The sequence below is a fragment of the Abramis brama genome, assembly GCF_963993115.1.
Source record: "Abramis brama genome assembly, chromosome: 9".
Lineage (NCBI taxonomy): Eukaryota > Metazoa > Chordata > Actinopteri > Cypriniformes > Leuciscidae > Abramis > Abramis brama.
In genome coordinates this window covers 40,537,181-40,550,668 of record NC_139971.1, presented here as the reverse complement: position 1 = coordinate 40,550,668, position 13,488 = coordinate 40,537,181, and the positions used below count along the sequence as shown (strand labels likewise).

General features: G+C 37.0%; 1 protein-coding gene across 2 annotated transcripts; it reads left to right on the top strand.

The window, feature by feature from the left end:
• The first annotated feature begins 578 nt into the window (after positions 1 to 578).
• On the top strand, positions 579 to 7,444 carry LOC311089244 (uncharacterized protein). Of its 2 annotated transcripts, none has more exons than XM_084123804.1 (6): positions 579 to 4,409; positions 4,809 to 5,033; positions 5,134 to 5,229; positions 5,385 to 5,553; positions 5,861 to 6,078; positions 6,701 to 7,444. In XM_084123804.1, the coding sequence occupies exons 1-5, from the start codon at positions 4,307 to 4,309 to the stop codon at positions 5,892 to 5,894; spliced, it is 627 nt and encodes a 208-aa protein (XP_083979930.1). In that variant the 5' UTR covers positions 579 to 4,306; the 3' UTR covers positions 5,895 to 6,078; positions 6,701 to 7,444. The 2 variants fall into 2 exon arrangements, with proteins under 2 accessions (XP_083979930.1, XP_083979929.1); XM_084123803.1 differs by having other exon boundaries at positions 4,809 to 5,039.
• Positions 7,445 to 13,488: the final 6,044 nt, after the last annotated feature.

The following is a 13,488-nucleotide window of genomic DNA, read 5'->3' as shown; positions in this document are numbered from 1 at the left end:
CGCTTTAATTATTTACATGCGCGCAGATTGTTAAAAGTACCTCAGCTCCGTTCACAGTAAACGCTGCTCCACACACACTCAGTCTCTACATGTGCAGTTGGTTTAGGTTTCCAATGATGTGCATTTGGGAGCAAAACTCCCTTCTGACGCACATTTGCACTGTCATCATTTATATGCCTGTCAGCGTTTGGGGTTTCTCAAACTCCATCTGTTTGTTTGTTTGTGTGGCTTAAATTGTTATGTTAACTAATGAACCATACTGTAAATACCCATCTGTATTTTTAAGTTATTTTAAAAGCTGTTGTTCACTTGGATCTATTTTTATTACCACAGTTTATCCGATTACTCGATTAATCGATGGAATAATCAGTAGAATACTCGATTACTAAAATAATCGATAGCTACAGCCCTAGTTGAAACTTTCCTTGTAAAGAACATGCCAATCATCATCAGTGGAACATCTCTGCTCAGTGAACGTTGCATTGCACACACACCTCTAAGCAAAATATAGCTCATCCCAGATCTCTCATCAGCACACAAAATACATTATGAAATTATTATGAAATATAATGCTAAAAAAAAATCTTCATCACTCATGGGAACTTGGGGATTATTTTCCCCTTTAGGCACTTTATCCTAAATGTGCGTCAGTATGTCAGGTGCATCAGCGCATTAACGTCAAACAAGTCTCTGGTCTACAGCTCTGTTGCTTGGACATGCCCTCTACCTTTGATGAAACTGCAGATGTATTTTGAACAAAATTTGTAGTAGTTGGATCATTGCCAGTGATATTTCTCTCACCGCAGGATGTTTACCAGCACCGTGCTGCAACTATTCAGTCTTGTGATCTCAAAAGTTTGATTGTTCTACCCACTCTCCCACAGTTACCCTGAGGCTGTAGTAATGTGGGTGCACCTGGATTCATCATTTCAGTTTACGGTTGCGGTTTAGTCTGATGCTTAATGTCAAAATGCCAAAATCTGATCTTAACCAGCACTATTCCACACCTGACTTACAAACAGTAAGCATACAGCCCTAAACCAAATGAGACGTAAAACAGATTCTATATATATCTGTGATATTTCAGTGTTGTCTGTTTCCTTTAATTTTCTTTCCTATGATTCATTTCACAACCTGATTAAAAAGTTACATCACCAAGAAGGTGTTAACAGTAACCCTAACAATAAGGTTGAGTGCACTACTGAATATCCGGTTATCATTTACTGGTACTCGCACTGAAACCATTCCAGGAATTAAAGACAGCATGAATTAAAGAGTGCACAATATTATATTAATTTGTATTTATACTTCAACCTAATAAATGCTGTAAAAGTATTATTAGTGCATGATATCTAATGCATTAACAATATTAAACTTAAGTGTTGCGAATAAATTAAGAGCTATAATGCAGTAGATCCAGTGACACGGGATCTGGGAAATGAAAACCTCAAGCCCACAGAGCTGTTCAGTCATGCCGAACCTGGAAGACTCATTCTCTACGGGTCCTCTCTGGATTTTCTGATGGGTTGGCACGATACGGATGTATTGTAGGAGTGTATTGTTCCTGGAATCTCCAATCTCTTTACATTTATTTGTATAGCGCTTTTCACAATACACATCATTTCAAAGCAGCTTTACAGAAAATGCATGTTACATACAGTGATCTATTATCAGAGGTGACTGTGCCCAAGTTATGCATTTCAGAATGTACATATATATCATGCAGTTAGCTAACAATGTATTAATTTAACAATTTATTAATTTAGGCAGAAACAAAGAGGTCATTGAGGTAAAGAATACATGTTGTTAACAAATGTTTAGGATAAATGATTATATTAATGTAGCATTGGTGCATGTTGATTCAGAGTTAGCGTCATCTGAAGTCCTCGCATTTGCACAGTTTTAAAATTTATGCTTGAAGTTATTGTGGCAATTTATGGTCTAGATAGAACAAAATGATTGATCAAAATCTCTTGAAATAATGTTAACCACAGAAATAAAAATAAAAAATTACACTTTATTTTAAGGTGACACAGTTACATTGTACTTAAGGGTTAAATACGTACTGAGGTTGTTGTTGTTACTGTGGCCGAGAGAGCTCAACGCGCTGCAAATGAAGAAAACGCATGCAAACAGAAATAAACGCATGCAAACAGAAAAAAACACATGCAAATAGAAAAAAAACACATGCAAATAGAAAAAACCACACCAGCGAATAAGAAAACATCTTCATCAGTTTTACAACTCACGTGCGTCCCAATCATAGACTGTAAAAAAATATGGACGTAGTGTCCGTGACGTCACCCGTAGGTTTCTGAAGAGCATTTTTGAAGCCTAAAGTGGGCGGAGCCGGCCGTCGCCATCTTGGCCTTGCATCACTCCCGGATAACAGAAAATAGACAAACAGGCGGGGCGTGAGTGGAGCTGAGGAGCCTGGCTATCTGAAATCACCTAGCTCGACGTGATCGAGTTAGCTGATGATGTAAAGCCAATTAAACGTTCCTATTTTTGCCCTTCGAAATATTATAATAGTTAAAAGACATGGCTACAAGTGAGACTGTGTATTACTTCGAGAGTGTTTGTGTATGACAGTGATTTATGTGCATACATGTCCGTCACTCTTTCATGGTCCGTCAGCGCGGCATCGCTCAAGTTCGTAGAGAGCTTATTCAGTCCATTTTAAATTCTGATGTTGGCCGTCTCTCAAATGGGTTATGGTTTAACCGTTAAACCATAGATATATTGCCTTTGAAGTGCAAGTAAATGCGCTAGAAAATCCGCGCTCATTCATGTGCATTTATTGCACGGACGGAGAAAGCGCCGACGCCTGCATGATTTCATCTGACGGTAACTTACATAAGCATATTATAATACATCTGTTCCATGGGAGCAGAACGAACGAGCATTTATTGACGTTTTAAATTTGACAACCCCAAAAAGCAACGAAATTGTCAGACATCCATTAGTGCATGTTCACAGAGGAGAACAACTGAAATACAGCGCTGGTTGTTCTCTCGAACGATAACGACGGAATCCAAAGACGTGGGCTTTGTAACGTTACCCAAGTAACGTTATTAAATTGTATGAAATAATAATCCCGAAAAAAAGCACAAACACTGCAGAGATGGCAAGTTCAGTAGCTAACATTGCTGAGGTGAAGTGACGGCTAGTAACAGCAGACAAACGGCTAGCACTGACAGCGGCAATCCATCTGTCACTCAAGTGGCTTGGCCACACCCTTAAATTTAAATATTAATCAACTAAACGGACGAGTTATAAAATAATTCACCCCCCTCACAGTTGTTATGAAGGGCAAAATTAGCTGTATAGACCAAATCCACATACAGACACCAGGCTTTAAACACGTTTTTTTCTGCTGTAAAATTTGGCATTTTAACATGGGGGAGATACAGATTTGACTCACTTCTGACAACAGCCTCAAGCGGCCAGTCAACGAATTGCAGTTTAACTCACTTCCGTGTTGGTTTCAAGAGAGAGACGGGGAGGTTGCCGCTTGGTCCCAATACTCACAACACAACCAAATACGGAAACGCGCTGCAATTACAGAAACGCGCTGCAAAAGTTCACAACACAACGGAAATGTTTCGAGGGGAACCAAATAAGTGACGAACCCGGTAGGGACATGCTTATAAGACCTTAATAAGACCTCATCAGTGGTGTTGTCATCTGTCCATGACCTGAAAGGTGAGTTATTTTTTACTTTATTTAAAAATCCTGATCATATAATTCACTGGCCTTTTAGATAGTATTAGCCTAAATAATCTGAAATACACAATTAACTGTGAAACGTTATGTTAATGTTACAGGAGTTACTCTGTAAGTTAATTGGGAACAAAACAGTAAAACTAGACCTATAGGTTTAGCTGACAGCTACTAATATGAAATTAAATTAATTTTATTATCTTTTTCTTATCAGTTAACAATTAATAACCTTAACTGGCATTGCTTAAAGTAATTAAACTCTGATTGGAGGATAGTAATACAAGTTATAACTTTATGAAACTAACAAAGCATAACTTTGAGCATAAAATTTAGACAAAATAGCCCATTTCTTATGAGTGTTGAGCTATATTTACATTTCAGTGAGAATAAGTGTTGAATAACTTTTGTGTATGTTGGGGTAATCATCATAAGCATTTCTCTTACTGTATATCTGTGTTTTTCCTTCCAAGTAAAAATGAATGCTATAAAAAGGTCTAGGCTATATCAGTGGCATTCATTTTCTTAGTTACATCATGTTGATATCGTTTTGCACTAAGCAGTCACATTGTTCCTCTTCCAGGTTATGTATTGTCCATATTGTGGACTTGAATTGGCTGGATATATTGGATGCTTTTGTGGTTCCTGTGGTAGCAACATTAGATTTCTGGCACCTTTTCTACAGAATGGTAAGCTCTGCTATAAAAATCAACATAAAGACACCGTGATAAACCTACAAATGTGATTGTGATTATTTTTGGCTGATTAAACCTCCTAAAATCTCATGGGTCAATTTGAACCTGTTTCACGTTTGTTGTCTGAAAAATTGGTAATCTTTCTTTTTTGACCTAATTAAGGGTCATGGACATGTCTGCAAGTTGTGTACAATGTGTTATGAAAAATGTATATACAATGATTATGTTAAGAGTAATTTGGACTCTTAACACTTTCATATTCATAAGACCCAAAATAGAAACCTTTCTTTCATGTACATTCTTGTTATGTGCTGTTCTTGCTGCACTGTGAATGTGATGGTGATGGAGCTACCCTTCATTTCTTATAATGACGCTGTTCTCTTTTCCCTTCAGGCCCAGAAACAGTGTCAGCTGAACTCACAGAGGCAGACCTTATCCACAAATATTTCTCAGAGGGCCACACATATGAAGTGATCCTTGATTTTCTTGCAACAAAGCACAATCTTTTCCTGAGTCTGAGCACCTTAAAGAGAAGGCTAAGAAATGCAGGCCTAACAAGGAGGACAGAGTATACTCCCATTGACACTGTGAATGCCGCTATTACACATGAACTGACAGGTGCAGGTCAGCTTTTGGGTTACAGAGCACTGTGGCAGATATTGCGACAGATGTATTTCCTGACAATTAAAAGGGATAATGTAATGCATACAATTCGCAGGCTGGATCCATCTGGAGTTCAACTTCGCCATAGGCACAGATTTGTCCGAAGAGGATACATTACAGCAGGACCAAACCAAGTGTGGCATGTCGATGGGTATGATAAGCTCAAACCATCTGGTGTTGCCATCAGTGGCTGTATTGATGGCTTTTCTAGGAAAGGGATGTGGCTCAGTAGTGGCAGCTCTAATAACGACCCAGGGATAATTGCTTCCTATTACATGCAGTGTGTATCAAATTTTGGACTTCCAGCACGCCTTCGCACAGACTGTGGGACAGAAAATGGCACTATGGTAGCCATTCACTGTGCATTAAGAGCACAGCATACAGATGATTTTGCAGGAGCCCTCAGTCACATGTATGCCACCTCAACTGCAAATCAACGAATTGAAAGTTGGTGGTCCTTTTTCAGGAGGCAAAGGTAAAGTACTTTTAAAAATAATTGCAAATGTAATGCTACTTATTAGTCTGTCGTGTTTTTTTTGTGTGTTGTCACATGACTGAGGGTTTAAGCTGTGCCACAACATATACCATAACACTAGACTAAATGTGATGCAAATCTTTTTCCTTATGCTTTAAGGTTTTATTTACATGGATGTTTAAAATTATTAAAAAAAAAAAAATTGTTATACAGTTTAAATAATAGCATTTGTTTTAGAAATCATATCCATATAACATTTATTCAGCACTAAAGTAAAACATTGTGTATACTGTAATTTCATCGTTAGGACACAGTTCTGGATTGAGCTTTCAGTGACCTGAGAGAGAGGCACCTTTTCAATGGCAGCCATGAGCATAAGTGCCTTCTACGGTATGTCTTCTTGAGCATCCTGCAGAAGGACTTTGATGAGTACAGACAACTTTGGAACAACCACACCATCCGACCTGTTCGTCAGTCTCGATGTCATTCTGGTAAACCAGAAGCAATGTATCACCTGCCTCACAGGTTCGTATTTATCCATACAATGTGTGACCATTTTCATTAAAAACCAGATTCCATTTTCACGTGAAATTGAATCATTAATTATCGCAGAAATGTAATCATTAATTATTGAATCATTACTATAGGGTTGCCTATAGCTGACGCAGAAGTGTATAGTGGAATGTCTCAAAAATGTCTACTTGGCACTCTTTCCACAAGTCCCTCACTTGACGATTATCCTATTATTTTAAATCAGAAAAAAAGACAGATAAAAAAAAAGAATTCAGATATTCTTAGACAAAAAAAACCCAAACGTTCCACAACAAAACCCAAATGTACAATGCACAACACAAAAAAGGTGGATTATTAAGATACAGTACCGCAAAGTGCCTTTGTAGTAGAAGCAAATATAATGACGATATTTGACAACAGAGGAGGACCTCTCAATCAACCTTTGACTGACTTGTCATCAAATTCAAAACCATTAAAAAAAAATAGATGTTGGGTTATAATTTATTACAGCTGGGGAACTGATTTGCAGAATGAGTTTTTTTTTTTTTTTTTTTTACCTTAGCCATAGTAGCTTTTAATATTAAAATTTGAAAATGAGTTGACTTGCAGTGTTTTGATTTCTGACTGGCCTTAGGTTTGGTGCAAGAGATTGTGGATTCCCAGTGTCACAGGAAGTGATTCAAGAGTTTGAGGACATTCTACCACCGCAGTGAAGTCTTTGTGGTGATGGTAATCTCCAAGTTCATTTTGCAGACTTAGAGAGACAGAGTGGGCTGTCTCGACCAGTAAACTGGATAAATGCTGTTGAGCATTACATAACACTCAAAAATATGTCTGGACTTTAAAATCATTAGTTTCTTATAATCTGATATGCCATTACAGTTAAGTCTTCTCATAATCTACTTGGGTGGCTTGATCTGCTATTTGCAAAGAACATTTATGCTTCCAGGAGGATATAGATTTTTTAGATCCTGTGAACAGCCCTCACATACTTTAAAGTGTTATATAATCCCTATTTTACTTATCTAGACAGTATAGTGTAACTTCTTAACTGCTGACTGGTTAGATACTTGTGCAGAAGTCTTAAGATTTTTTTTTATTTTTTAAGATTTTTTTTTATTTTTGTAACTTTGTTATTTCTACAGTACATCAAACAACTTTATACATTTTAAACAACTTTATTTTTTTTTGAACATGCCATGCATTTATGTACAAAAAAAAAAAAGTTTTGGTCCTAAACTTTTAACCTGAGTTTTCCTTCCTTTAATCAAGTGGCTTGAAATGTTTAACTAACTATAACTAAAGTGCAAGTTTATAGTAAAGAAAAAAGATGACACTTTTCAATAAAACTTTGAACTCTGACCTAAACTCTGGTCTATCTAATGTTTATTTTAAGGAAGCCCAAATCCAGGGGAGTTTTGCAACCCGCAATCCATGGCTTCTTGAAACTATTGTATTGGCACAAACATTTGCCATGGGAAATTGAGGTTTTTTGAAATACTAGCTGTGGCTGCGGCTGTATTGCTGCAGGACGAACTTCCTTCAGCCCAGTCCCAAACATAAGGACGGGTTTGTACATAAGGTTTGTTTCCGTTTACTTTTACTTTCAAATCAGTGTAGTAATCACCTTGCACCTGTAAAAAGGTTTGATAACAGTGCTGATTTGTTGTATGGAGGTGGTTTGCAGAGGTGTAAAATCCAGTTGTGTATTCCAGAAAGCAAGGTTAACTTACCGTCAGATATACCTTGAACTATCAATTGATTAACCCAAACGTTGCATACTCAAGGAATGTTGGTTCAAAAAACGCATCAGGGGAGTAAGTTCCTCCAACCCAGAGTATGTTCCCAGTTAACAGACAAGACATTCTCAACAGAGAGATTAATCGATTCACCATGGAAACTTGGTGATTTACATAGCCTAGCACATCACTATTTGGTGGTTGTGCAATAATTTTTTCAATCTTTATTCATTGAGAATAAGGATTATATTGTTAATATGATGCTAATTAATTGAATGCAGATCAATGTCTAAGATGCAATAACATAAATAATAAAATATATTTGAATTTAATAAACATTACATTACATATTACATTTTTATAATAGTGCTTTAGAATTAATATATAATATTGCATATTAGTGATTTAGTATTTATATATAATATTGCATATTATTTAACTGTAACTAAACAATTTTGTTATATTAATATTAATTATATAATGCATCTGAATAACCCTTAAGCAAACTAACCCTGGTTGCTATGGCTACTTACATACCCAGAGATTTACCTCCGTTTTTGGAACCGAAAGTTGAGTTTATCCACTTACTTACTCTTAAACATAACCAGGTATGTCACATTACCTGCTTTCTGGAATACACCCCAGGTTCAGAAAATAAAAGTCCTCCTTAGTATTTTCTTCCAATCACCTGTATTTGCTAATTAGCACCGTTTTTCAGCCAGGAGATTAGTGAAATTAGCGGGCTGGTTCATGGGTGGAATAAACATATGGCTGGACTTTTACTCTGACCCCTGGACTTTACACCTCTGGTGGTTTGTCATTTCTCCTAAACCACATGTGGCATAATGGAACCCAGTTTAAATTATTATGGACCGTATAGAAAGCAACTGTGGATTTGTCCTTTGTGTAAAACACTAAGGTTCTTTGAACTGATGTAAATTTCTGACAGAAATTACTTTATCTCACTGTTTGACACACACATTTCTTAAGATTTTAACCATAAATAATACCTTCCAGGTAGAGCAGATAATCTTGCCAGTAGCTCAGTACTCTGGCCTCCTCCTGACGGTTGGTGCTACCAGGTTGACTGAACTGCACGTGGAAGATATTCTCCACAGCATCAGCTGTCAGCTTGGTCTCAGTGTAGCACATGAATGAAAAGAACAGTGAAGAATGCTGTTCCAAGGCATTGACAAAATCAAGAGTTGCTATAGTCCCTCTTTGAACCTACAAAAAGTTCCAAGTCACAAGGGGGTTATGTAAACTACTGAAAGATATAAAGATCATAATAATATTTAACATATTAAAGTTTTGTTACATGCCCACAGGTTAAGTAGAATATTATAGCCTACCTCTGGATGGAAACGTGGTTTCGGTAGATGAAATACCACTGAATGTAATCATCTACTACTTTTTTCTTATCCTCGAGAGTCCTCATGTATCTATAGCAGCCTGCTGTCTGCAGCATGCTGGAGTGTTTTTCTGTGAGTCCCTGGAGTTCACTCAGTGATGTAGCATTCTTAATCTAGAGGAAAATAAAAAGCAGTGACATTTAGTTATTTTCATTGGACTAGATAACAGGCCACATTATAGTACATTCATACAAATTAGTAAGGCTTGGACTATTCATAATTTTTCTTTTTAAAAAGTGGTTTGTAATGACAAAAATAAAGCAAGATGGGATAATCTAAAACAAATAGCATAGATACAAACAAAGCAAAAATGTATACATTTATTTGACCTTGGTTGGTAATGGCAACCAAAACATCTGATTCTGAATAAATTGACATTTTGAGGGATTAAATTAAAAACCGAATTAATTCATATTGATGATAATATAGGTTAGAACTACTGCTTTGAATTTACACTCAATGCCCATATAAAAGTGTACCCTCTATTACAGTATTGTAATAGAGCATACACTTTTATAAAGCTTTTTATAGCTTTCTTGTAGCTCAAACAGTAGAGCGTTTAAAAAAGGTCATGGGTTTGATTGATGAGTGTACCTTGAAATGCAATGTAAGTCAATTTGGATAAAAGAGTCTGCCAAATGCATAAAAGTGAAAAGTAAAGCATTGACAATCATACTGTTTGTACAGTTATTAAGGTATCAATACTAGGGATAGTTTTGTGTCAGTTGATGAAAGTAATGTCTCGAAATTGTTTGTAATCCCAGCCTAACAAATTACCTCAAAGAGGGTCTTCTTGACCTCATCATCCGGTATGTCCTCAACTGGGGCCTCAATTGTCTTTACTTTACTTTACAAAATAAGCTAATTCAATCACTAGCAACTATTCTCATTCAGAAAACATATATGTAATTCATAACACACTGACCTAAAAAAAAACACTAACAACAGGGAGCATTACATAGATTTTATTTTTTTACGTTTGAGTTATTTTTTCCACATAAATATTCATTATATAATAAGAATAAGATCGTATTTCACTTTACTGACTGTATTACAGCATAAATAATAAATGCAGAAGTTGTAAACAAAATTTATTTATTTAAATTTCTATTTGCATGTGTTTTTTTCTGTTTGCATGCGTTTTCTTCATTTGCAGCGCGTTGAGCTCTCTCGGTATGTTGTTGTTGTTTTTAAATTAGTTCTGAGTGATATTAATAGATTGTTTGCTCATGACTTCACTGCTGTGGTGCGAAATGCAGATGTAGGGCAGAAAGCGACTTGGCTAAATATTCACATTCTTCATGGTATCATTTGCAGGAAAGAGAAGCTTTTTTATGACTGTAGCAGAATTAATAGTACAGTTATTTAATCAGTTCATCCAGTGAACAGAAATCATAATCAATTATTAATTCTAGGAAATAAATTATCTTCCTGGCCAAGAAATAATAACCTTTTCCAACTAAAGTAAATAAAGTACTAGCAGGGTAATAGCACAGGTATCGCTATAGATCAGGATGTTTAAGTGACTTCGATATTTTTGTGAGTGGCAAACACAGAGACAATAAAGCGTGGATGTAATGGTTTAATAAATGAAACTACGGTAGGCTACACACACAACTAAACTAAGCAAAGATTGTACACAGAATCAAGAAAGTAAAGAAAAGTGAAGAAAGAGAGAGAGAAGAAAAGAGAATGGCAATATTACAATCAGTTAACCACAACCTACGAGAAACATCAGAGAATCAGGATCACAGTAACTTAGAAACGCATCTAAAGGCTGCGAACGGGTACTTGCATTGGCTTTGGTTGCTGAAAAAGTCCAGATGCAGGAGATTCTTGAGGATTTTGTCAGGAGTGCGCTGAAGCGTTCGTTTGGGTTCTTGGGGTGGTCCACGTTGAATCCAAAGAAGTTAACTTGAAGATGAAGTTGCCGGAAGGAGACAGGAGAATGTTGTCTCAAAGAGATTGAGCTCAGATCTGAACTAATCAGACACTCTTAAAGGTCCTATCAGTTCACACCCATTTGTTGAGATGACCAATCAAAGATGACCGGGAGAAAGTCTTTGTTCCATCTTATCCCCATTTGCATGTTCATGCTGGCATGGAGAATGGTAAAAATATCATGATGCAATTTATCATAACATGTTGTACACCATTGATTATAAAATCAAAAGAGGATTCTTTTGATTCCAAGAAAGGATTTGAAGCAGTGATACATCACCTTTGGAAATCAACATTTGAAGTTACTCTGACATAACTAAAGAATCATTACTAGGCTAATAAAACATAGGGACATGCAGAAAACACAGGATAAATACTATAAACATTTAGGAATGTTTGTGGGTAATAACGGTCTTTGAAGAGAACTGGGGCCTGTACCATGAAGGTAGCTGAACAAACTCGGGGTTACAGGATTAGTTTTGAGTTGACAAAACCAAACCGATGCTATCAGGCTTTATTGGTACCATGATGCAGCTCATCAACTTTCTTTGTCAACTCAGGCTTTGATCCTCAAGCTATGATTACTCCACGCGCGCGTGCACATAAAAGAGTGACGTCGACACTGAACAACCAATCGCGGGTAGAGCGAGAGCGATATATTTTTCCGCGGAGGAGCAAGAGATAATCATTCATAATTTCGATTAATTTAAATATGTATTTCAAGCTCGAAACAATACGTTCTCTGCTGCCAAAGCAAGAGAAGACTGTTGGAGAAAGATTGCTGATTGTTAATGTGTAAGTTAAACAAATACGTTCTATATTTATGTAAAATTATGTATGTATATATGTATACCTATATGTGTAATATAGCCTATAGATTATTTTTATAATATATAAAAAATGTGCATGTATGTACTAAGAAAGATTAATATTCATTGATTTTTAGATTTTTAGATGCAACCCCAACTCCAAATGTTCTTGGCAGCAGATAAAGACAAAATATAAAAATATATGCAATTTATCAAAGTGGTTATTTCAAGGAGTTAATTCAAAGAGTATTTACCACAACCTTTTATTACTTTTGTGAACATTTATCACACTTGTTTGCAGCAAACAGAAATAAAGAATTAAATTCAGAAAACCAGAATACACTGGCGGAGGAGTTGGCTCTGAGTAGGCAATAAGGGACGGCCGATTATGGATGGGATTACAGGTGCTGTACAATCTGACCCTGGTGCTGGCTCCTCTAAGCAAGTAACACTGGGTACGTGTGCAATACATTACTACTTTTAAGTTTTAAATATGGCTGACTGTATGTTCTGCAGGGAAATACAGTGTCCCTGTTGAAGCTAGCACACACACACACACACACACACACACACACACAGTCTCCCACACAGAGGTCAGTATGCAGCTAGTCTCGCGTAGCCAGACCTTCAGACTGACGGCTGAAGGTCTGGAATTCATAGCAGCTTTCTTTGGCCAAGGCCCGCCCATAAGGCCGTTTGACCGACATGTCAAACAACCAATTACAGTTCGTTTCGTTCAGCGTCACGTTTCAGGGCGTGGAAATGTCCCCACAACAACAGACCGGCGTGCAACAAGTCAGTCAGCACAGAAAATCAAAGAAGGAGAAGAAAACAAGCAGTAAGTCATTGATCTGTTCGTGCACGCATACTTTTGAGAATCCTACGTTTAGCTGATCTTGATAAATGCGCATTGTCACTCATGTAAACACAACAGTTTTTCTTCCCCAATCACACGTCTGCGCTTTGATTCCCGGCGGACCGAAAATAAACGCGACACTCGCGCCCCCGGAAATCCGATAAAATTCAACCAATCAGATGACGACTTCGACATTCCTGAAGTGTTTCCAGTTAAGTGTACCATATGCATCAGACGTTTAGCCAACGTTCCGTGGGCGTGACGTCTGAGGCTGAGACTAGTATGCAGCAGACAGAACACCAAACATAACCTGCTTTACAACAGTTATGCTTTACATTGGCCTACTTTTATTTATTAGGGTGAAGCAAATGATGAAGACACTCTGTCTGTGTGTTCAGTTGCTGATGTGAATGCACTGGGCTTTTTATTATGGCAAACATTTGAATGTGTGGCATAAAAAAGAGACTGGCCCTTACACATCTCTTTTATAGGATTTTTCACAACCTGACCCAGAAACTGAGGCCTCTACCTCAATGGGCTTCAGAAGAAATGTGTAAGGATTTAAAACCCTTGACATAAATTACAGTCAGTCCTGTGTTTGTAGGAAGTCAAGGAACTTTTTGTGATTTTGATGAGCCTCCAGAAAACTTGTTATGATCATGTTT